The 24,361-nt window shown below is 40.6% G+C and overlaps 1 protein-coding gene across 1 annotated transcript in view; it reads left to right on the forward strand.

Moving 5' to 3' along the window:
* LOC109870209 (CUB and sushi domain-containing protein 1) overlaps positions 1-24,361 on the forward strand; it is a 291,027-nt gene that overhangs the window by 170,268 nt on the left and 96,398 nt on the right. The window contains exons 13-20 of the mRNA XM_031804842.1: positions 4,147-4,329; positions 5,062-5,388; positions 7,010-7,204; positions 7,460-7,598; positions 7,754-7,941; positions 12,363-12,551; positions 16,741-16,857; positions 17,086-17,301. Coding sequence (XP_031660702.1) covers positions 4,147-4,329; positions 5,062-5,388; positions 7,010-7,204; positions 7,460-7,598; positions 7,754-7,941; positions 12,363-12,551; positions 16,741-16,857; positions 17,086-17,301 — 1,554 coding nt within the window. The remainder of the gene's footprint in view (positions 1-4,146; positions 4,330-5,061; positions 5,389-7,009; positions 7,205-7,459; positions 7,599-7,753; positions 7,942-12,362; positions 12,552-16,740; positions 16,858-17,085; positions 17,302-24,361) is intronic.

Genomic DNA, 24,361 nt, shown 5'->3' on the forward strand with positions numbered 1-24,361 from the left:
GTGCTTTGCTGGTGACACTGTCTGTGATTTATGTAGAATTCAAGGCACACTCAACCAGCATGGCTACCACAGCATTCTGCAGCGAAACACCTTTCCGTCTGGTTTGCACTTAGTGGGATTATCATTTGTTTTTCAACAGGACAATGACCCAAAACACACCTCCTGGTTATGTAATTGCTATTTGACCAAGAAGGAGAGTGATGGAGTGCTGCAGCAGATGACCTGGTCTCCACAATCACCCGACCTCAAACCAAATGAGATGGTTTGGGATGAGTTGGACCATAGAGTGAAGGAAAAGCAGCCAACAAGTGATCAGCATATGTGGTAACTCCTTCAAGACTGTTGGAAAAGCATTCCGCATGAAGCTGGTTGAGAGAATGCCAAGAGTGTGCAAAGCTGTCATCAAGGCAAAGGGTGGCTACTGTGAAGAATCTCAAATCTGAAATATATTTTGATTTGTTTAACCGTTTTTTTGTTACGACATGATTCCATATGTGTTCATAGTTTGATGTCTTCACTATTATTCTACAATGTAGAAAACAGTAAATAAATTAAAACCTTTGAATGAGTAGGTGTATCCAAACTTTTGACTGGTGCTATATTTACAGTTGAAGTCGGAAGTTTACATACACCTTAGACAAATACATTTAAACTCAGTTTTTCACAATTCCTAACATTTAACCCTAGTAAAAAGTCCAGTTAGGATCACCACTTTATTTTAAGAAGGTGAAATGTCAGAATAATAGTAGAGATAATGATTTATTTCAGCTTTTATTTGTGTCGTCACATTCCCAGTGGGTCAGAAGTTTACATACACTCAATTAGTATATGGTAGCATTGCCTTTAAATTGTTTAACTTGGGTCAAATGTTTCGGGTAGCCTTCCACACGCTTCCCACAATAAGTTGTGTGAATATTGGCCCATTCCTCTTGACAGAGCTGGTGTAACTGAGTCAGGTTTGTATGCCTCCTTGCTCGCACACGCTTTTTCAGTTCTGCCCACACATTTTTACTTGCATTCATTGTCCATTTGGAAGACCCATTTGCAACCAAGCTTTTACTTGTAACTGATGTATTGAGATGTTGCTTCAATATATCCACTTAATTTTCCTACCCCATGATGCCATCTATTTTGTGAAGTGCAAAAGTCCCTCCTGCAGCAAAGGACCCCCACAACATAATGCTGCAATCCCCGTGCTTCACGGTTGGGATGGTGTTCTTCAGCTTGCAAGCCTCCCCCTTTTTCCTCCAAACATACCAATGGTCATTATGGCCAAACATTTCTATTTTTGTTTCATCAGACCAGAGGACATTTCTCCAAAAAGTATGATCTTTGTCCCCATGTGCATTTGCAAACCATAGTCTGGCTTTTTTATGGCAGCTTTGGAGCAGTGGCTTCTTCCTTGCTGAGTGACCTTTCAGGTTATGTCGATATAGGATTCGTTTTACTGTGGATATAGATACTTTTGTACCTGTTTCCTCCAGCATCTTCACAAGGTCCTTTGCTGTTGCTCTGGAATTGATTTGCACTTTTCGCACCAAAGTACATTGATCTCTAGAAGAGAGAGCGCGTCTCCTTCCTGAGCAGTATGACGGCTGCGTGGTCCCATGGTGTTTATTCTTGCGTACTATTGTTTGTACAGATGAACGTGGTACCTTCAGGCATTTGGAAATTGCTCCCAAGGATGAACCAGACTTGTGGAGGTCTACAATTTTTTTCAGGGTCTTGGCTGATTTCTTTTGATTTTCCCATGATGTCTTTCAAAGAGGCACTGTGTTTGAAGGTAGGCCTTGAAACACATCCACAGACACACCTCCAATTGACTAAAATTATGTCAATTAGCCTATCAGAAGCTTCTAAAGCCATGACATCATCCAATCTGTTTAAAGGCACAGTCAACTTAGTGTATGTCAACGTCACACCCACTGGAATTGTGATACAGTGATTTATAAGTTAAATAATCTGTCTGTAGACAATTGTTGGAAAAATTACTTGTGTCATGCACAAAGTAGATGTCCTACCAGACTTGGCAAAACTATAGTTTAACTTTTTATGGCTGCAGGGGCAGTATTGAGTAGCTTGGATGAAAAGGTGCCCATTGTAAACGGCCAGCTCCTCAGTCTCAGTTGCTAATATATGCGTATTATTATTAGTATTGGATAGAAAACACTCTAAAGTTTCCAAAACTGTCAAAATATTGTCTGTGAGTATAACATAACTGATATTGCAGGCGAAAACCTGAGGAAAATCAAAACAGGAAGTGGCTTCTATTTTGAAAACTCCATGTTCCATAGCCTCCCTTTGTTGGATTTAAATGGATATGAACCAAATTCCTTTTCCTATCGCTTCCTCAAGGTGTCAACAGTCTTCAGACATAGTTTCAGGCTTTTATTTTGAAAAATGAGCCAGAACGATAACATCGCGTCAAGTGGTCACATGAATTTTGCTCGCGCAACAGAATTTGGACAGCCATTGTTTTCCCCTCTCCAACTGTGAAAGACATTTGCGGTTGATATATTATCGATTATATATTTTAAAAACAACCTGAGGATTGATTATAAAAAAACATTTGACATGTTTCTGTGGACATTATGGAAACTATTTGGAATTTTCGTCTGCGTTGTCGTGACCGCTCTTTCCTGTGGATTTCTGAACATAACGCGACAAACAAACGGAGGTATTTTGGATCTAAAAATAATCTTTATGGAACAAAAGGAACATTTGTTGTGTAACTGGGAGTCTCGTGAGTGAAAACATCCGAAGATCATCAAAGGTAAACGATTAATTTGATTGCTTTTCTGATTTTTGTGACCGAGCTCCATGATGCTAAGTGTACTTAATGTTTTATCGTGTGATCGATAAATTTACACAAACGCTTGGATTGCTTTCTCTGTAAAGCATTATTTCAAAATCTGACATGACAGGTAGATTAACAAAAGGCTAAGCTGTGTTTTCCTATATTGCACTTGTGATTTCATGAATATAAATATTTATAGTAATATTTATTGTATGTAGCGCTATGCTATTCAGCGGTTGTTGATGACACTTATCCCGATATCGGGATTGCAGCCATAACAAGTTAACAAGAGTGTGGAGTGGTTGAAAAACGAGTTTGAATGACTCCAACCTAAGTGTATGTAAACTTCCGACTACAACTCTATATATAGTTATTTTATTTTTATATCTCCCAGAAAACTGTTAAACAGAGACATCATAAACATAAATTAAACATGTCTCTGTTATCTGTGGACATTGATATGATGCTTTGACTTGTTTATGACTACTCTGAAATATTCAAATTAAGTCTGAAACAGACCACCGTGTACCTCAAATACCCATATTTTAATGTTATCTCCTGCTTACTCTTTCAACAATGTTTGCAATTTCACCCACAATATGCATTGAAATGGTAAACATGTTCTGGACTGCTGACTTGACTTCCTGCTCCTCATAATGTAGGTTATTGGACAGTAGATTCAGTGATGGCCAGCCACTTGAGGCATGTTTACATATTAGTATTTAAGAGAATGGCATAGCCTTAGTAAGACAGTTTACATCTCTATCACGGTTGCGATTGGGCTGATATGCCCTTACTGATTGTGGAGCATCCGCATAGATCCTTCAACTAATTGCTCTTGGCAGATCCAAAGGTATTTAACCGGCACTTAACACCTCACAAAGGTTGTTGAATGTGCTGCTGGAATAAAACCCATCCCCTGTAGATTATTGCTCAGATGGGCCAGTGGAGCGGCAGCAGCTGAGCTGACACGCTGGTTGTTAACACAAAAATGAACTCTTCCAGAACGTCATTCATTTGTCACTGTCATTTTACTCCTGCTAGAAAATGCTGCCTCCACCTGAAAATGTAGAGGAAATAAACAACTCTCAACTGTCTTGTTTTCTCTTGGATTATACCAGGGATAGCTTGTATCAGGTGAGCCATCCATGGTTTTCAGAATGTTTTACTTGTGTAAAGAATGTTGAGTTAGAGGAAAGCTGTCATGTTCTGTTTTCAGGATCTGATGATTGCTCAGTGGATGTCAGTTTTAGGACATTCAACCCGAAGAGCAGCTAACCTGATATCCTTGGGAATTGAAACCACTGAATGAACTTAAACGTTGTAACAGTTGTATATTTTCTTTACAGAAATCGACAAAGGAGGGTGTGGCGATCCTGGCATTCCGGCCTACGGCAGAAGAACAGGGGAGCGTTTTTTACACGGCGACATGCTGACTTTCGAGTGTCAGGCGGCCTTCGAGTTGGTCGGCGAGAGAACGATATCATGCCAGCAAAACAACCAGTGGTCTGGAAACAAACCCAGCTGCGTGTGTAAGATGCCATTTAAAAATGCATGACTTTAATTAACTGCGCTGTCATTGAGATTGATCAATCTGATACACTGTCCCAACAGTCCGAGGGAACCAGCCAGGTAGGGAAGGAAGGTGATATAGTTATCCCCACTGACCCATGTAAAGCTGTCATCATCTCTCAGGTTTTGTTGTCGCTTGGTCAACACTCCCCGCTGTCTATTTTGGAAAGTCATACAATTCAATCATTACTAACATAATTTTAGACACTGAGCTTATTCATTACAGTTTCAATACAGAGGCCTTTTTTGAGAATGGAGACTTTTCAGATGTAAAGTAAGAGCTGCTGCTGCAGGTAATGCTGTATTCATTCTTTTGATTTCACCTTCCTTCTGGCATGCAGGCTGACACCTCTAAGCCATCCAACAAGGGTTAAGCAGCTAATCAGCCAAGGGCAATCAGGTCTTGGTTGTATGCACTCACTACTGTATGTCGCTCTGGATAAGAGCGTCTGCTAAATGACTAAAATGTAAAATATCCTCTACTGTCATGACACTGGGTTATATTCTTCCACCTAGTACAGTGAATAGAATGTGTCACCTGAAGCATTCAAAGGAAAGTGTGTATCCATCCCATTTCAAACAAAATGTCTTCAGTGATGTCTTATAAAAGAGCTATTTTCGCTCACTGTGTGATGCGTCAAAGCATGATGGTAGATCTGTGTGTGTGTGTGTGCTCCTATCTATTTTTACAGTCTCCTGCTTCTTCAATTTCACAACCCCATCAGGAATAATCCTCTCCCCAAACTACCCCGAGGAGTATGGGAACAACATGAACTGTGTGTGGCTCATTATCGCAGAGTCAGGGAGCAGGATTCATCTAATTTTCAGCGACTTTGAGGTAGAGCCCCAGTTTGACTACCTTATTGTGAAAGATGACGGGATGTCGGAGCCCACCACGTTCGGCACGTTCTCTGGGAAGGACGTACCCTCTCAGATCGCCAGCAATGGACACATCATGCGCCTGGAGTTCCAATCTGACCACTCCAACACTGGGAAAGGATTTAACATCACTTACACAAGTAAATGGCCTCTTCCTTTTAAAGATATGGGATTTTGCAATATTTTGAAGACCCTCACAATATCTTCTGATATGCAATTCAGAACTGCCTGTGGCACAACTACTGAGTCAAGCTGTCTCTATAGTGCTTCAGATGTATGCAATCAAACGCTTAGTCAGGTATATTCTCACAAGGGTGATAACGAATCAACATTATTAACAATCTTCAAATGAGAGGATCCCTATTTGAGAATGGAGATCCATTAGCTAGGACTGTGGGACTGTTCTATTTAACAATTTGTATGGCCATAGATGTGTATACCATTGTATCTTTTACCTGTAATTTAAACCAGGAACATCTCATTTGAATTATTACTAATTCTATTACATTTGATTAACTGCTCTAAAGATATAAGTAGTGCATCACTTTTACTAAATGATTTCCCACTGGGCACACACTGGTTAAATCAACATTGTTTCCACGTCATTTCAATGAAATTGCATTGAACCAACGTGGAAAAGACGTTGAATTGACGTCTGTGACCAGTGGGATCACTCAGTTTTTTTATTCAACAGATGACATTATGACAAATTAAATAAAAAATGTGCCCTTTTCTCTCAATACTACACCATTTAAAAAGGGGCTTGGGAATGTTTGCCATTTTAATAATTTACGATATTAACATTTTAATGCATATTGTTATGCAAATGTGTCTACCAGTGGTCCCAAAACATTTTTTACATGTAAACACAAGATAAGAAAAACAATAATACTGCAAGGCAATTCCAAACCTTGAAGGTAAACATTTAAAAACATATATTTTCTATTTTTTTGCTGATATTACAGAGACAGTATCATGGAACAGAAAACAGCAATGGTAGAGGTCTGTTCAGGTCCTCTGCCTCAACATAGAAACACTATAGCACAAAAATGTTGAACTGATCCGGGTGTGTCCAATGTTAATGGAATTATGCCTGTACCACACCGAGCTGAAATTAGGTCTGAATATTGCTGTCCCCAGTGCCTGTTTGCTATCTCTAGGAAACATTGTCTCGTTGCACTCCCCCGGCCTGGGAGACAACGCAGTGACATGTCTCTCCTCCACAGAGGAACAGAGGCAGGCTGCAGCGGTGGGGAAGGTTAATGAAATGGAGGAGGATGTTGTTACCGTTCTTATTCCGCATCAGAATCCGCTGGACACTCCTGTCAGTGACTAAGACAGGGATGGGTTTCTTTTTTTCTTGGCGGGGAGGTGTCAGCCATGTGATGGGGATGGCGGGGGGTGGTGTGGCATCTCAATAGCAGCGCCGTAGAATTGGCGTGTCACTGTGTCAGGAGGAGAGGGACATGTCTCCCAATCTGGTGTGGGGAGCTACTGTCAGCGAGCAGGAGTGTAATAACAATGAGCCAGGGAAATGAGTGTTGCCTCCATGGCGTCAGTCTTCACCACTGTGCTGTGTTCATTTTGTTGGCTGATTAGCCTCTATTCTCAGTGACTAAATAATTAACCAGGTTCTCATCGTGTTTTCTGGGATAAGACAAATGAGTTAAATGTGACACAGAATCCAGTTTGATGTCTTCTTATTGATTAAAAAACAACAACACTGAAAAACTCTGAAACCAGTTTTATTTTCCTCGCTAGCGTTTGGTCAGAATGAATGCCACGACCCCGGCATCCCTGTCAATGGCCAGCGGTATGGGGAACACTTCTTGTTGGGGAGCTCCGTTCTTTTCACATGTGATGAAGGATTCATCAAAACCCATGGGTCTGAGTCCATAACCTGCATCATTCAGGATGGAAACGTAGTGTGGAATGCAGCAGTTCCTCGGTGTGAAGGTACTGTATAATGTTGAACAATAATCCATACAGTCTGCCAATGTCAGTGGAGTGGGTGGGCACTGGGCATGTCATGTGGGGGTCTGCTTTATTGTTGTCTGTTGGTGTCACATTGTAGAGCCGCTGAAAATGTGCTACAATAACGAGTAAAGTTTCCCCTTGACAGTCTATACGGTTACATTCTGCATGCTGTTGCATATGGATGTGTAAGCTCTCTATGTCAGAACATTGCCACTAAAACATGTTCCCCTCTAGCACCTTGTGGAGGACATTTAACAGCTCCAACCGGAGTTCTGCTGTCCCCTGGCTGGCCAGGATACTACAAAGACTCGTTAAACTGTGAATGGGTCATTGAAGCCAGCAAAGATCACGCCATCAAGATATCCTTTGACAGGTTTCTATTTTGTTTCAAATGTATCTTATCCCCGATGAAGCTATTTCAATCATTCCATATGAGATAATCTGCCATGATAAACTACAGAAAAAATGCTTGGATGGAATAGTAGCTTCTAATTCACTTCTCTTTTCTTTCTGTCTGTTTCCATGTAGATTCCAGACCGAGGTTAATTATGACACACTGGAGATTCGGGATGGCCCCTCCAACTCCTCTCCTTTAATCGGAGAGTATCATGGCACTCAAGCGCCCCATTTTCTCATTAGCACCAGCAATTACATGTACCTGCTATTCACCACAGACAACAGTCGCTCCAGCGTGGGCTTCCAGATCCGCTACGACAGTGAGTTCTACCGTTTTCATTTGGAAATGTATCCACAGGGCTACCTTTGAAAAGCAGAGGATTTGTGGATTGTGTTGTCAATCCACACATTGTTTCACCTACGTGGTGCAATATCACTTTACTACGTGTGCTGTGATGTCAATATTAACTCCGCTTGTGTGTGGGTGTTGTGATCATATTGAAGTAGTGTAGGAGCTGTGAAATTAGATTTACACTTCATTTGGATAACTTGTCTTCATTGGGGTTGTTGCCTGAACAGGACTGCGATTTAAATACCAAAGAATTGGTGATTGCATAGGGAAACCTAATTTAACTCATTATATCACTAATAATAGCAATAGGCAGTGGTTTGCGATAGGATTATTAAGTAATCTATCAATAATTGTATAGCGTTGTAAAATAGCTAGTCTAATTCTTTCTCCAAATGCCAAAATATCTTAGGAATGTTAAAAATTAAAACAAATTACTGTGAAATGAAAGTTATGTCACAAAGGCTGTTTAAATTAATGCTTTAGGGTGCGTTTGTAAATTCAATCTGGAGTGCCAGCGTTCGCTCAGAGTGCCCTCTAGGTGTTCGTAAATTCAATCTGGAGTGCCAGCGTTCGCTCAGAGTGCCCTCTAGGTGTTCGTAAATTCAATCTGGAGTGCCAGCGTTCGCTCAGAGTGCCCTCTAGGTGTTCGTAAATTCAATCTGGAGTGCCAGCGTTCACACAGAGTGCCCTCTAGGTGTTCGTAAATTCAATCTGGAGTGCCAGCGTTCAGATTTTCTACACTGGTGTCAGCAGCGGGATGCGGGCACCCGTGAGTCCCCCCCCCCCACACACCCCCACCCTCCAGCTAGCTATTTTAAGATGAAAGCACTGACTGTAAGTATCAGAGTGCCCTCTAGGTGTTCGTAAAATCAATCTGGAGTGCCAGCGTTCGCTCAGAGTGCCCTCTAGGCGTTTGTAAATTCAGAGCATTGTCAGATTGTCCGTTCTTAAATTCAGTGTTTCGCTCTCATAGCTTTCAGAGTGCACACTGGACGCTCTGGCCAGAGGAGTAGGGTTGATCCGAGCATGTTGGTTAGGCTGGTTAGGCTGTTTTCATGTTAACTAGAGCGTTGGTGACTGTAAATGTGCTGCTGGCAATAATTACAAATTTTGCAAACGTTTACTGACACCGGCCAAATTCAACGGCTGTTGAGCGTTCGTAAATCCATCAGTTATTTTTCCCTCTGGAATTGGAGTAGTTAGCCAGGGTGAATTTACGAATGCACCCTTAGACCGAATTATTTCGTAAATAACATTATACAACGGCTTGATTTAATCCTGGATGCTGATGGGTTAAAATCGCAATCCAGCCAGTGTCTATTCCACAAATTACCACCAGCTAAATCTATGATGTTGAAATGCCTATTTACTCTTTTCCATCTGACTGGGCAATCCACTGTCTCATCAACCCAGCCAGACAATTTATACATTTGATGTCCACTATAAAAAGCACCAAGACATTATCTCTCATTTCTTTAGACAAACATTTAGTTTTCAACAGCGGAGATTTGCATACATGTTGCTGTCGGTCTCTCCGACATTTGCAACATTGAAGTTCGACCTCCAGCTGTCCCATAGTAATGAACGTGTCGGGAGTCGAGAAGAGACAGTTTTTCTCAGCCAGTCGAAATTATGAATCAGTTGGCATCATTTTTCTGGACATATATCATTTTTTTTACTAGGAAACAGTTCAAACAAAACAAAAATAAGCTAATTCACAATCTTTCCAGCTTCAGTTTGAAGTGATTGTGTTAGCTGTGTTGTTTGAACAATAGTGTCCTGACAAGAGAGCACATTTTCTATGCCGGGCGAAATCGCACATCAGTAGCTCATTGTTATGGTTGTATCCAAATAAATGTCACTAGAAAGCAGCTTAAACAAAGCAAATGCAGCTACTTTGCTGTTATTCTGGCTGCATTGTTTGATGTGAATGTAAGTTAGCTGTAGTTGGCTAGCTAGCAAGCAAGGGAAAAGAATGTTGCCAGCCAGTATGTCAATGGAACATTTAGAACAAACAACTCGCGTCCATAGATATAGAACAAAAGGACTTAACAACTGGGTCGTGTCTCTGGCAACCGAACCGATAGAACGGCTTGGGTAGCAAGCTTAGATTTGTGTTGGGACTATATCTCATGGAAGGATGAAATAGTATGAATAAATTAATCAAAATAACGTTTTTTAATGAAAATATGTCAATCATTATTTAAATATGTTGGTAACCTATTGCATAAAAGTGATAACAACCGTGCCAATATATCCTCCAAACACGGGCATTATCACTTCTATGTACCACTGTCATCCATCAGTGTACTATGAGAGAGAACACGTTCTCTATTTTCTTCTACTTTAAATCAGGCTTCCATACTTTACAGTTGAAATCAGAAGTTTACATACACTTAGGTTGGAGTCATTAAAACTTGTTTTTCAACCACTCCACAAATGTCTTGTTAAAAAACTATAGTTTGGCAAGTTGGTTAGAACATCTACTTTGTGCAAGTCATTTTTCCAACAATTGTTTACAGACAGATTATTTCACTTATAATTCTCTGTATCACAATTCCAGTGGGTCAGAAGTTTACATACACTAAGTTGACTGTGCCTTTAAACAGCTTGGAAAATTCCACAAAATTATGTCTTGGCTTTAGAAGCTTCTGATAGGCTAATTGACATCATTTGAGTCAATTGGAGGTGTACCTGTGGATTTATTACAAGGCCTACCTTCAAACTCAGTGCCTCTTTGCTTGACATCATGGGAAAATCAAAAGAAATCAGTCAAGACCTCAGAAAAACAATTGTAGACCTCCACAAGTCTGGATCATCCTTGGGAGCAATTCCAAACGCCTTAAGGTACCACGTTCATCTGTACAAACAATAGTACGCAAGAATAAACACCATGGGACCACGCAGCCGTCATACCGCTCAGGAAGGAGACACGTTCTGTCTCCTAGAGATTAACGTACTTTGGTGTGAAAAGTGCAAATCATTCCCAGAACAACAGCAAAGGACCTTGTGAAGATGCTGGAGTAAACAGGTACAAAAGTATCTATATCCACAGTAAAATGAGTCCTATATCGACATAACCTGAAAGGTCGCTCAGCAAGGAAGAAGCCACTGCTCCAAAACCGCCATAAAAAAGCCAGACTACGGTTTTTGCGACTGCACATAGGGACAAAGACCATACTTTTTGGAGAAATGTCCTCTGGTCTGATGAAACAAATATAGAACTGTTTGGCCGTAATGACCATCGTTATATTTGGAGGAAAAATGGGGATGCTTGCAAGCCGAAGAACACCATCCCAACCGTGAAGTAGGGGGGTGGCAGCATCATGTTTTGGGGGTGCTTTGCTGCAGGAGGGACTGGTGCACTTCACAAAATAGATGGCATCACGAGGCAGGAAAATGATGTGGATATATTGAAGCATCATCTCAAGACATCAGTCAGGAAGTTAAAGCTTGGTTGAAAATGGGTCTTCCAGATGGACAATGACTGCAAGCATACTTACAAAGTTGTGGCAAAATGGCAAAAAGTCAAGGTATTGGAGTGGCCATCACAAAGCCCTGACCTCAATCCTGTAGAAAATTTGTGGGCAGAACTGAAAAAGCTTGTGCGAGCAAGGAGGCCTACAAACCTGACTCAGTTACACCAGCTCTGTCAAGAGGAATGGGGTAAAATTCACACAACTTACTGTGGGAAGCTTGTGGAAGGCTACCAGAAACATTTGACCCAAGTGAAACAATTTAAAGGCAATGCTACCAAATAATAATTGAGTGTATGTAAACTTCTGACCCACTGGGAATGTGATGAAAGAAATAAAAGCTTAAATAAATAATTCTATTATTATTATTCTATTATTCTGACATTTCACATTCTTAAAATAAAGTGGTGATTCTAACTGACCTAAGTCAGGGAATTTTTACTAGGATTAAATGTCCGGAATTGTGAAAAACTGAATTTAAATGTATTTGTCTAAGGTGTATGTAAACTACAGACTTCAACTGTATACTCCAACTAATTCCCTAAATGTTTCCTATAATTACATTATTGTAGTTACTATAGTACAATACTGTCTGACATTAGGTGGATGAGACATGACTGCCACATCCAGAAAAATGGCTGGAAAATGTAAATGAAATCTATGGTGTTTTCTAAACATATTTGATTTATTGTACTGGGAAAAACTCCTTAATAAAATATATATTTGATTATTATTACAATATTTCTTATGAGGACAACCCTCCACCATGGGATGAAATAGAACGCAAGGGAAAAGGAGAGAGCTCCTTTTTGCTCCCCCTCATGATTTATACAGTAAAGAGCAATTCCGACACCATCTTCTATTGAATTTAAGGCATGAAGGTGGAATTAAATCGTTCTTTCTATCCCCACAGGCGTTATGATGGAAACAGATTCCTGCTTAGATCCCGGGATCCCAGTCAATGGAAAGCGGTTTGGGAACAATTTTGCCATTGGGACCAGGGTGACATTCAGCTGTGATCAAGGCTACACGCTGAGCGACGAGAAACCCATTGTGTGCGAGAGGAACCATCAGTGGAACCACGCACTGCCCAGCTGTGATGGTAGTGTACCCCGATTTAGCACCCTCCAACCCTTCCTTCCTCTCCTTTTCCCTGTTCCTGTCAGGTGCACTGACATGCATTGCAGCACTTACTCAGCCATCACCCCTTCTCCTCACACTCCCCATCCGATTCACAGAGAGAGATGTGGGCGACACAGCGCACTGCTAACCAATCTCTCTGTCTTATCTGGTGGAAAGGGTACGCCTCTTTGACAACCCTAAGGAGCGGAGTTCATTGATTCCCGATGAGAGGAAAGGTAACTGGAATATGCACACTTAAGATAACTTTGAGCGGCAGACAACAGAGAGTCAGAGAGTCGGTAGGCAGGTTGGAGATTCAGCAGGAAGACATAATTCCAACCGTTTATCTCATTTGTTTCCCGCTACTTGGGATAAAAATAACATTGTACAGCATTTTTTTTCTTCCAGTAAATGGAGTCGAGCGTTTGACCATCAGGTTTTGGTCGTCCTATATCATCCTCCGGACTATTAGTTTATAAGTTGTATTTTCTATTCTAGTCTTCTATTTCAGTCTTCTATTCTGTTTTCTATTCTACTTTTCTATTCTAGTCTTTTATTCTGTTTCCTTCTGAACTTGACCTTCATGATTGACAGTGGTGGCATTTCCGCATCTCATTCAGATATGTAAAACGTTTTCTTCCGTTTTGTCCCTCTTACTCACTCTATCATTTCACAAGGGGGGTGTTGGCATATGCAATAGACAGGTCCTGTTCTAGGCAAAGATGCTATCTGATTTTTAAATGGGATTTAAAGAATTTTAAGGAATAGATACAATGTTTTATATTAGAATGAGAATTAGGGCACAATCCTTTTTGCGAATGGTGAGAAATAATGAATCACAGAACACAGAATGATCACAGAACATAACATTGATCATCCATCATTGGTTTGTTCTTGTAGTGTCATTCTTAGAACCCTCCTACTTAGAAGTTGCAGCAGGAATGCACGCTTCACTTCCTGTAGAAATGGTCCACTAGTCCTTCACCCTGAGCACCTGCCTCCTCCCCGCCCACTGCTGCGTTTATGGAGGAAGCAGGAGTTCATCTTTTAAGAGTGGGGCCAGCTTTGCGATTATTTTATTTATGACAATGATGGTACTATATGGATTGTTCACTCCCACAATTTGTCTTGTCCATGTCCTTTTGTGATAACTATACCAGAAGTAATTTGTAATGATTTCCAAGGATCCCTCACATTAGGGCAATCAAGTACAAAAAATATATCTTCCCCTCTTCCTTCCAACGGGGTGAAAATCAGACCTCAGTACATATATAAATGCATGTTGGGATACCATGCAATTATGACATTTTTATTTGTCTCACACTCAAAAGAGCCATCCTCGCTGATTAACTTTCAGTAGTAGCCTTGGGCAAGTATGATAACACACAACATGAGCCCCATTTAATCACCAGCATCTCCATAGCCTACGGAATCGGGTATAATTGCAATTGCCAACTCCATACATTTGTTCATGGGAACCTGTGCTATCTTGGGAATGCCTTTTTTCAGCTATTTTCACAGCATTTAACTGATACTCACACCAATTAAAAATGCTGAGTGACTCAACCTCACAGGTTAGAGGTTGTGGACCTCTGTCTATTCACATACACATTCATGCTACAAATGTCATGCTTCACAAACACGGTAAATACAATTTTCCTGTGATACATACACAGAAGTCATAGTAGATTAGCATATTTCCTTTAAGGCATTCCTTTTACTAGTTTTTTCTTTTTATTCATCTCGTAATTAAGGCAGTGACAAGTTGTTGTTTAGACGACTCTGCCTGACTGTCTCCACTGACAGGGTCTTTCCTGTCAGAATTCTGCCTTGGTTATTAAGTTCCCTTTTGATCTTCCCAGACAGACTCACTATCAGCATACAGTATCCCACGTCTTCATCTTACTCAGCCCTAGCTGGGTAAACTCTGAGGCTTTTCATCTGGGAACATGATGTGTCTATGTCTGTGTTTCACACTGTCATCAGGTTTGTCTCTACAAATAACATGGAGGAGAGACTAAAAGTTTGTTTAGAACATTTACTAAGTCCAAAAGAGATCCTCTTACACCCAGGGATATTTTGTTGCAGTCTCTGACCTAGATTCGGGTATCAAACCCACCCGGACTCTTTTTTTTATGTTGCAAATTCTTTGAGCAATTTTCAATGATATTGGCATACTAATCAAAAATCTAATGATACAAGCTCATAATCTTTTGCATCTTTATTTATTTAAATGCTGTTATTCATTTTTCAAAACCCCTGATTGTTATGCAATAAATTGCATGAATTAATCATTAAAGGGCAACTCCGACACTTTTTGTTAACTTCGCAACAAACTAGTGTCTTCATACACTACTGTTCAAAAGTTTGGGGTCACTTAGAAATGTCCTTGTTTTTGAAAGAAAAGCACATTTTTTTGCCCATTAAAATAACATCAAATTGATCAGAGTGTAGACAGTGTAGACATTAAATGTTGTAAATTACTATTGTAGCTGGAAACGGCAGATTTTTTTATGGAATGTCTACATAGGCCCAATATCAGCAACCATCACTCCTGAGTTCCAATGGCATGTTGTGTTATCTAACCCAAGTTTATCATTTTAAAAGGCTAATTGATCATTATAAAACCCTTTTGCAATTATGTTAGCACAGCTGAAAACTGTTGTTCTGATTAAAGAAGCAATCAAACTGGCCTTCTTTAGACTAGTTGAGTATCTGAAGCATCGGCGTTTGTGGGTTCGATTACAGGCTCAAAAGAACTAAAGAAATAAAGAACTTTCTTCCCAAACTCATCAGTCTATTCTTGTTCTGAGAAATGAAGGCTATTCCATGTGATAAATTGCAAAGAAACTGAAGATCTCGTACAATGCTGTGTACTAATCCTTTCACAGAACAGCGCAAACTGGCCCTAACCAGAATAGAAAGAGGAGTGGGAGGCCCCGGTGCACAACTGAGCAAGAGGACAAGTACATTAGAGTGTCTAGTTTGAGAAATAGACGCCTCACAAGTCCTCAAATGGCATCTACATTAAATAGTACCCCAAAACACCAGTCTCAATGTCAACAGTGAAGAGGCGGCTCCGGGATGCTGGCCTTCTAGGCAGAGTTGCAAATAAACAGCCATATCTCAGACTTGCCAAGAAAAAGAAAAGATTAAGACGGGTTAAAAGAACACAGTACTGGACAGAGGAACTCTGCCTAGAAGGCCAGCATCCCAGAGTCGCATCTTCACTGTTGACGTTGAGACTGGTGTTATGCTTTTCTTTCAAAAACAAGGACATTTGTACGTGAAAACGCTGCATTTCTACATTTTGTGAAAATAAACGTTAAAAAGTTATACCCAATGACATCATAAAAGGTTTAAACATTTTAAAAACAGTGATTTTCAAACATGAGATTTGTGGTGACATGGGGTGCGAGAAAATACCCCCCCTCTGGCTAGAAACACGTTGCACGGCCTCCCGGGTGGCGCAGTGGTTAAGGGCACTGTACTGCAGTGCCAGCTGTGCCACCAGAGACTCTGGGTTCGTGCCCAGGCTCTGTCGTAACCGGCCGCGACCGGGAGGTCCGTGGGGCAACGCACAATTGGCCTAGCGTTGTCTGGGTTAGGGAGGGCTTGGCCGGTAGGGATATCCTTGTCTCATCGCGCACCAGCGACTCCTGTGGCGGGCCGGGTGCAGTGCCCACTAACCAAGGTTGCCAGGTGCACAGTGTTTCCTCTGACACATTGGTGCGGCTGGCTTCCAGGTTGGATGCGAGCTGTGTTAAGAAGCAGTGAGGCTTGGTTGGGTTGTTTATTGGAGGACGCATGACTTTCAACCTTCGTCTCTCCCGAGCCCGTACGGAAGTTGTAGCGATGAGACAAGATAGTAGCTACTAAACAATTGGATACCACGAAAAAGGGGTAAAAGAAAGAAAAAAGAAAGAAACATGTTGCAGATTTGAAAACCAACATTTAAAAAAATAGGACCTTTTAATATATTTTTAACCACAGATCATAGAAATGCCCTACATATGTAGACACTGGTTTGGTGAATATGAATGAATATGAGATTGAAAAGTAGCGGAGTTGCCCTTTAATAATGGAAATGTTCAGTCCTCAAAGTTCTCAAAATATGTGAGTTTAAAAAACGATGCCTCATTCATGATGTTTCATTTTGTTTCCCTTAGCGTTGTGTGGTGGTTATATCTTTGGTAAAAAAGGAACCATACTCTCCCCTGGGTTTCCTGATTTCTACCCAAACTCATTGAACTGCACATGGACAATAGAGGTGTCTCATGGCAAAGGTAAGCCTCACGAATAGCTGTCTAATGTAAGTACCAACCAATAATTTGTTGCAGCAACTGAGTGAGTAAAATCCGCTGTGACTGGCCCTACAGCACGCCATTTGAATGATGAGTCTCTATATTCTCATTAACATTAAGCCCCAGCCCTCCCTTAGGGCTGGTGTGACGTGGAGACAGGGTTTTTGATGTGTGACTTAGGGAGGCCTAATCTTATCTGAAACTCTCCAGGAGTGCAGCTGCTCTTCCATACGTTCCACCTGGAGGACTCCCATGATTACCTCCTCATCACAGAGGACGGCATCTTCACGGAACCCGTGGCCCGGCTCACTGGCTCCGTCCTGCCCCCCTCCATCAAGGCCGGCTTGTTTGGAAACTTTAGCGCCCAGCTCCGCTTTGTCTCGGACTTCTCCATGTCCTATGAAGGTTTCAACATGTCCTTCTCAGGTGGGTGTCACATATTGTGTATAAAGGGTAATCAGTTGTTGCGGATACATTTTAAGAGTTCCTTTCATGTAGATTCAAAGATATGAGGTCACTGCAGTGATTAACATTGGTGTAAAGTACTTAAGTAAAAATACTTTAAAGTACTACTTGAGTAGTTTATTTAGGGTAACTGTACTTTACTTTATTATTCATATTTTTGACTACTTTTACTTCACTGCATTCCTTAAGAAAATATTGTACTTTTTACTCCATACATTTTCCCCGACACCCAAAATTACTTGTACCATTTGGAATGCTTAGCAGGACAGGACAATGGTCCAATTCATGCACTTATCAACAGAACATCCCTGGTCATCCCTTCAGCCTCTGATCTGGCGGACTCACTAAACACAGATGCTTCATTTGTAAATGATGTTGGAATGTTGGTGCTGTCTGGTTTGCTTAATAATATAAAGAATTTGAAATTATTTATACTTTTACTTTTGATACTTAAGTATATTTTAGTAATTACATTTACTTTTGATCCTTAAGTATATTTTAAACCAAATACTTTTAGACATTTACTCAAGTAGAATTTTACTGGGTGACTTTCAATATTGTCATTTTCTATTAAGTTATCTTGACTTTTACTCAAGTATGACAATTGGGTACTTTTTCCACCACTGGTGATTAGAACACGATGATGAAAAATGGATTGAGAACCCAGCCGACTATTAAGTCAATGTGAAACAGTAACAGTTGAGACGTCATTAGATCAAATACTGAAATAGTTGGTATTTATTTATAGTGCAGGTGATGGAGAAGACTGGCTCCAGAGTTGTATCTACAAAGATATACATACTTCAAACATGACAAAAATACTTAAAGGCTGTGTTTTGTTTACAACAGCTGATGAAATGAACACTGTAAAAGTGTAATAAAAATGTGATCACTGTTATTTTTGATAGTTGCTGGTTGGAAACACAATCTACACATGACCTTCTAAACAGCAGGTTTTGCATGGGTGGAGTTTTGGCTTGCCTGGTGACATCATCGGGTGGTATAAGTGAATCGACCAATAACAATACGATTTCTGAACCTCTTTGCCAATAACAGATAGTTTTCTGGTTACAGTGCATTCGGAAAGTATTCAGATCCCTTGACTTTTTCCACATTTTGTTATATTGCAGCCTTAATCTAAAATCGATTCAAATTGTTTTTCCACCCTCATCAATCTACACGTAAAACCCCATAATGACAAAGCAAAAAACAGTTTACATTTTTTGGGGGGGCAAATGTATTAGGAAAACTCCCCGGAAATATCACATTTACATAAGTATTCAGACTCAGTACTTTGTTGAAGTACCTTTGGCAGCGATTACAGCCTCGAGTGTTCTTGGGTATGACGCTACAAGCTTGGCACACCTGTATTTGGGGAGTTTCTCCCATTCTCCTCTGCAGATCCTTTCAAGCTCTGTCAGGTTGGATAGGGAGCGTTGCTGCACAGCAATTTTGAGGTCTCTCCAGAGATTTCAATCAGGTTCAAGTCCGGGTTCTGGCTGGGCCACTCATGCACATTCAGACACTTTTCCCGAAGTCACTCCTGCGTCCTGAGGTCCTAAGCGCTTTGGGGCAGGTTTTAATCAAGGATCTCTCTGTTCTTTGCTCCGTTCATCTTTTCCTCAATCCTAACTAGTCTCCCTGTCCTTGCTGCCGAAAAACATCCCCACAGCATGATGCTGCCACCGCCATGCTTCACTGTAGGGATGGTGCAAGGTTTCCTCCAGACGTGACGCTTGGCATTCAGTCCAAAGAGAAACAAGATTCTCTGGTCTGAGAGTCATGAGCCTTTTACTGAGGAGTCGCTTTGGTCTGGCCACTCTACCATAGAGGCCTGATTGGTAGAGTGCTGCAGAGATGGTTGTCCTTCTGGAAGGTTCTCCCATCTCCACAGAGGAACTCTGGAGCTCTGTCAGAATGACCATCGGGTTCTTGGTCACCTCCCTGACCAAGGCCCTTCTCCCCTGATTGCTCAGTTTGGCTGGGTGGCCAGCTCTAGGTAGAGTCTTGGTGGTTCCAAACTTCTTCCATTTAAGAATTATGGAGGCCACTGCATTCTTGGGTTCCTTCAATGCTGCAGACATTTTTTGGTACCTTTCCCCAGATCTGTGCCTCGACACAATCATGTCTCAGAGCTCTACAGACAATTCCTTCGACCTCATGGCTTAGTTTTTGCTCTGACATGCACTGTCAACTGTGGGACCTTATATAGACAGGATTGTGCCTTTCCAAATCATGTCCTGTCAATTCAATTTACCGCAGGCGACTCCAATCAAGTTTTAGAAACATCTCAAGGACGATCAATGGAAACAGGATGCACCTGAACTCAATTTCGAGTCTCATAGCAAAGGGTCTGAATACTTTAATATACATTTTCAATGTAAATGTAAATACCTATTTTCGCTTTGTCATTATGCGGTATTGTGTGTAGAATGATGAGGAAATTTAATTTAAATTTAATTTAATACATTTTAGAATAAGGCTGTAATATAACAACATGTGGAAAAAGGGAATGGGTCTGAATAGTTTCTGAATGCACTGTATTGTAAATATCCCACCCATTTGTCTCCTCCATTCAAGGATTGATCCACTCAGTGTTTAATGCATTGCTTTTGCGCCCTTCCCCTCCCCACTCAGACAACTCCTAGACAGTCCTAGCAAATGTCTTGAGAAAATGTGTCGTTTTTTGGTAAAATACTATTTTTGTTTATTTTTGACCATTTCAATGGAAAACTATCACAGTATGTTACCGTAACTGTTACCCAGAAACTATTTGATATTGAGATAAAAATGGCTGCATTGGGCCTTCAAACTTGGTTGCAAAATAATAAACTTTGCTCTGCCAATAATATAATAACCCGACTCGAGTACAAAGACAAAAGCACTTCAAACACAGGGCAAAATGCCCATAAACATCTGAGTATGGCAGCGCTATAGTAACAGCATGTTACCTAGACAAACAGCCATGCATGAGGATTAGGGAATCCTAAATAATAACCCCATTACCAGGGATAAATCATTTATACCTTTACATAGGTAAATTCCCACAGAACAATGATAATACACTTTAAAGTTATTGCAATTACCCAATGAACATTCCAGTGGTCAACACGTTTATGAAAAAAAAAAACATTATTAGCATAAACATGAACATTTCCAATAAACAATGACAACACCTCAGTAAAACGGGAGAAACCTAATAATGAGAGACGCGCCTAACGCCTCGATCACACCGACAGTGTAGAAGTTACGCAGCATCATCTGGGTACTGTTTGTGTGTAACAACAGGTCAACATTCACCTTCTGCTACCATTTCTGTCAAGTCGTCCACGCATACAGTTTGACGCATACGTTCGATAAATCCAACATATGCATCACACATAACGTACTACAACTACCTCTGCAAGGTTGCAAGAAAAATGCAGTGTTCTATTGGGAATTAATGTACTTCTGCTGTACAAAAATGCAATGATGATGTCGGCGTAATCGAAGCGTAAAGCTGTGGTCTTCACCGGTGAGCTCAAGTAGGAGCCAGTTCACGTTGGTGGTGAGTAGAGAACAGGACAGGTTGGCTTTACCAAACAGAGGTAATACTAACATTTCAAAATAAATAATAATGACTAATTATGGGAAACCGAGGCTTTCTGAAGGCTCCATAGTTTCCCCAAATTGTGCTGAAAAACAGTTAATTTCTCGGAGCTTCATTATTTGTTCGCAATACACATTAGTGACATCTGCTGGTCAGCAATAAATATCAGTGTGTGAACATCAGATGTTTATTTCTCCAGATTTCAGAGATTCCAAGATCCGTCTTGAATGTGAACTCGGCAGAAGTTAACTGCTTAGGCTCAATCACAATGACACTGTTTTGCATTTTGGTACACAAGAAGTACATTATTTTCCAATGAAACGCTGCGTTTGCCTTGCACGATTGCGTTGCTGAGCGTTCTGATGCTTGCGCACCATTTTGCGTAAAAACACTGTAGATGAGCTCGAGGCGCAAGCAATTTCGATACATGCTTTGAAGCTCCGGATGAAAACCTTATGAAAACCAGACCCTTTTACTGACCAGAGTTTGATTACAAAACACACAAAGGATAGCATGGTTAGCAAGCAATGTTCATACTAGCTGAGCTTTCTCAGCTCCACCATATGTAGGCTATGTAATTGTGTCGATTAGTTTTGGCGGAGTGACATCAGACGATACTGGAAAAAGGTCCATTCTTTAAATCGTACCTATGTTTGTCCTGTGTAAAGTCGGGGCTACAATCCGTAGTTTTGGATAAAAACGTCATTCAATGTGACTAAATTGCACCGCGTAATCCACTGTTTTCCAATCAAGTATGAAGTTAGTGACTTCAAACATGCTCAATACTTTAAGAACTATCAATTATGTCATGCTTACTTTGTACCTGTGCTTCTCTTGATTGTAGTCAGTGGGAGTTGGCATCCATAGTTTTTGATTTAAAAAAAAAATAGCCTTTACGCAACCCCTGACAAAACTACTAAATATTCCGTGCAATGACGGGTTGCTCCTTATCCGTTATCTGCTCCCTTGGCGGTCGCTTAAAATGTGATTTTAATCCCAAAATATGGATCGCAGCACCCAAAGAAAAGAATGCCTTAACACAGGACAAACATAGGTAGGCTACAAGACATTCATTTAAGGCTCTTATGACTCAATGTAGTTGGAGGTATACTCCACCAAAACTCTTCACCACTCAACCCCATTGTAATAGTGGAGTTGAGACTTCTCAGCTATGCTACTACCAAACAATTAGTCTGTTTGTGTTGGGAGAGGCCCAAAAGGTGTTGATAACTCAAAGGCATATCATCACACATTGTTATTTTCTAAAAATCTCTTAAGGATCGGACCATTTTTTACATTTTCGCCTAAAATAACATACCCAAACCTAGCTGCCTGTACTGTAGCTCGGGATCTGAAGCAAGGATATGCATATTCTTGATACCATTTGAAAGGAAACACTTTGAAGTTTGTGTAAATGTGAAATTAATGTAGGAGAATATAACACAATAGATCTGGTAAAAGATTATACAAAGAAAAAAACATGCTTTGTTTTGTTTATTTGTTCCATCTTTGAAATGCTATCGAAAGGTCACAATGTATTAGGTTAGGTATTAGGTTAGGCGCAATTTCAATTTTGGCCACTAGCTGGTATCAGTGTATGTGCAAAGTTTTACACTGATCCAATGAACCATCACATTTCTGTTCCAAATGTTGTTCAGGTCTGCCCAAATGTGTCTAATTGGTTTATTGATACATTTTCAAGTTCATAACTGTGCACTCTCCTTAAACAATATCATGGTATTCTTTCACTGTGATAGCTACTGTAAATTGGACAATGCAGTTAGATTGACACGAATTTAAGCTTTCTGCCAATATCAGAAATGTCCTGAGAATGTTCTTGTTACTTACTGTACAACCTCATGCTAATCGCATTAGACTACGATATCTCAACTGTCCCGCCAGGAGGACGGATCCTGTAGAGCAGGTATTCCCAAACTGGGAATATGTCAAATAAAAATGTGATTCACATGTTTTTTTAAATTAGAATAATAATATTTGTAAAAATAAAATATAAAAATCTTCACATTTTCAAACAATCCATTTAGATTTTCCAACGGGGCTATACATTTGGGTGAGTTTTTTTTCTCGCCTGAGTAGCCTCGTTTCACTGACATAAATAAACCATCTAGTGTTCAGCGAAATAACAACACAATGTCAGATACAGGTAGCCTAGTCAAATAATTAACATCTAATCACATGAACCTTTACTCTCTCACAGGATGTAGCCAAACGTAGCTGCTGCTCATTCTGTTTGCTTGAAAATTGATAAATGGTTAAAATGTTAAATAAAGGTAAGGCCTGCGTCCATAGGGACACATACCAGCTCTACTGGTAGTACTGCTACTACCAGCTCTACTGGTAGTACTGCTACTACCAGCAGTACTACACCTGCACCTGTCGACGACACAAGTTCTTTTGCTTCCACGAACACATCCAATGCTAGCATCAGTAATTCTACATTTGTTGTTAGCACAGCTAGGCATGGACACTAACAGTTGTGAATCTGATGCAGCCAAAGAGATACTGCCCCCTTATCTGGTATAGCACCGAAAAACAGACCTGGATGTTGGACCATCAAAGAGGCGCAAATATGACGAGAACTACATTGATTTGGGGTTCACTTATATTGGGAGTAGTGCCTTTCCTCAGCCACAGTGTGTTATATGTGCAAAAGTACTATCTCACAACTCGATGAAACCTTCAGTCTTGCGCAGACATTTAGAAATAAAAGATGCCAATTTGAAAAACAAGCCACTGGTGTTTTTTGAGCGAGAATTAAGACAACTTTTGAGTAGTAAGACATGTATAAAAGCAACAGATACCATTAATAAGAAGGGGCTAGAAGTTTCGTATATGGTGAGCTACCAAGTGGCTAGGACAGGCAAGCCCCATACTATTGTGGAGGACTTAATTCTTCCTGCTGCCGCCAATATGGCTAGGGGAAAAGGCCAAAAAAACTATATAGACAATGTCTTCATCAAACAATACTGTTTCACGAAGCATCAGTGACACGGCAGGAGATGTTTTGAAACAATTACTGCTTTGCATACAAGCCGGTGAATTCTATGCGTTACAGCTGGATGAGTCAACAGACGTGGTGGGCACAGCTCCTGCTATATGTCTGTTAAATTTATGGGAGGTCAATTAAGGAAGACATTCTCTTCTGCAAATCACTGGAAACAAGGACAACAGGAGAGGATATTTTTTAAGTACTGGAAAGCTTTGTGACATCAAATGAACTTTGGTGGTCAAGATGTGTTGTCATCTCTACTGATGGTGCAAAAGCCATGACAGGGAGACATAGTGGAATGGTAACACGCGTGCAAGCAGTTGCTCCCGATGCCACTTGGGTACACTGCAGCATCCACCAAGAGGCTTTGCTGCCAGGGGAATACCTGACAGCTTGAAAGACGTTTTGTACACTACAGTGAA

Source organism: Oncorhynchus kisutch, linkage group LG25 (genome assembly GCF_002021735.2).
Source record: "Oncorhynchus kisutch isolate 150728-3 linkage group LG25, Okis_V2, whole genome shotgun sequence".
Classification (NCBI taxonomy): domain Eukaryota; kingdom Metazoa; phylum Chordata; class Actinopteri; order Salmoniformes; family Salmonidae; genus Oncorhynchus; species Oncorhynchus kisutch.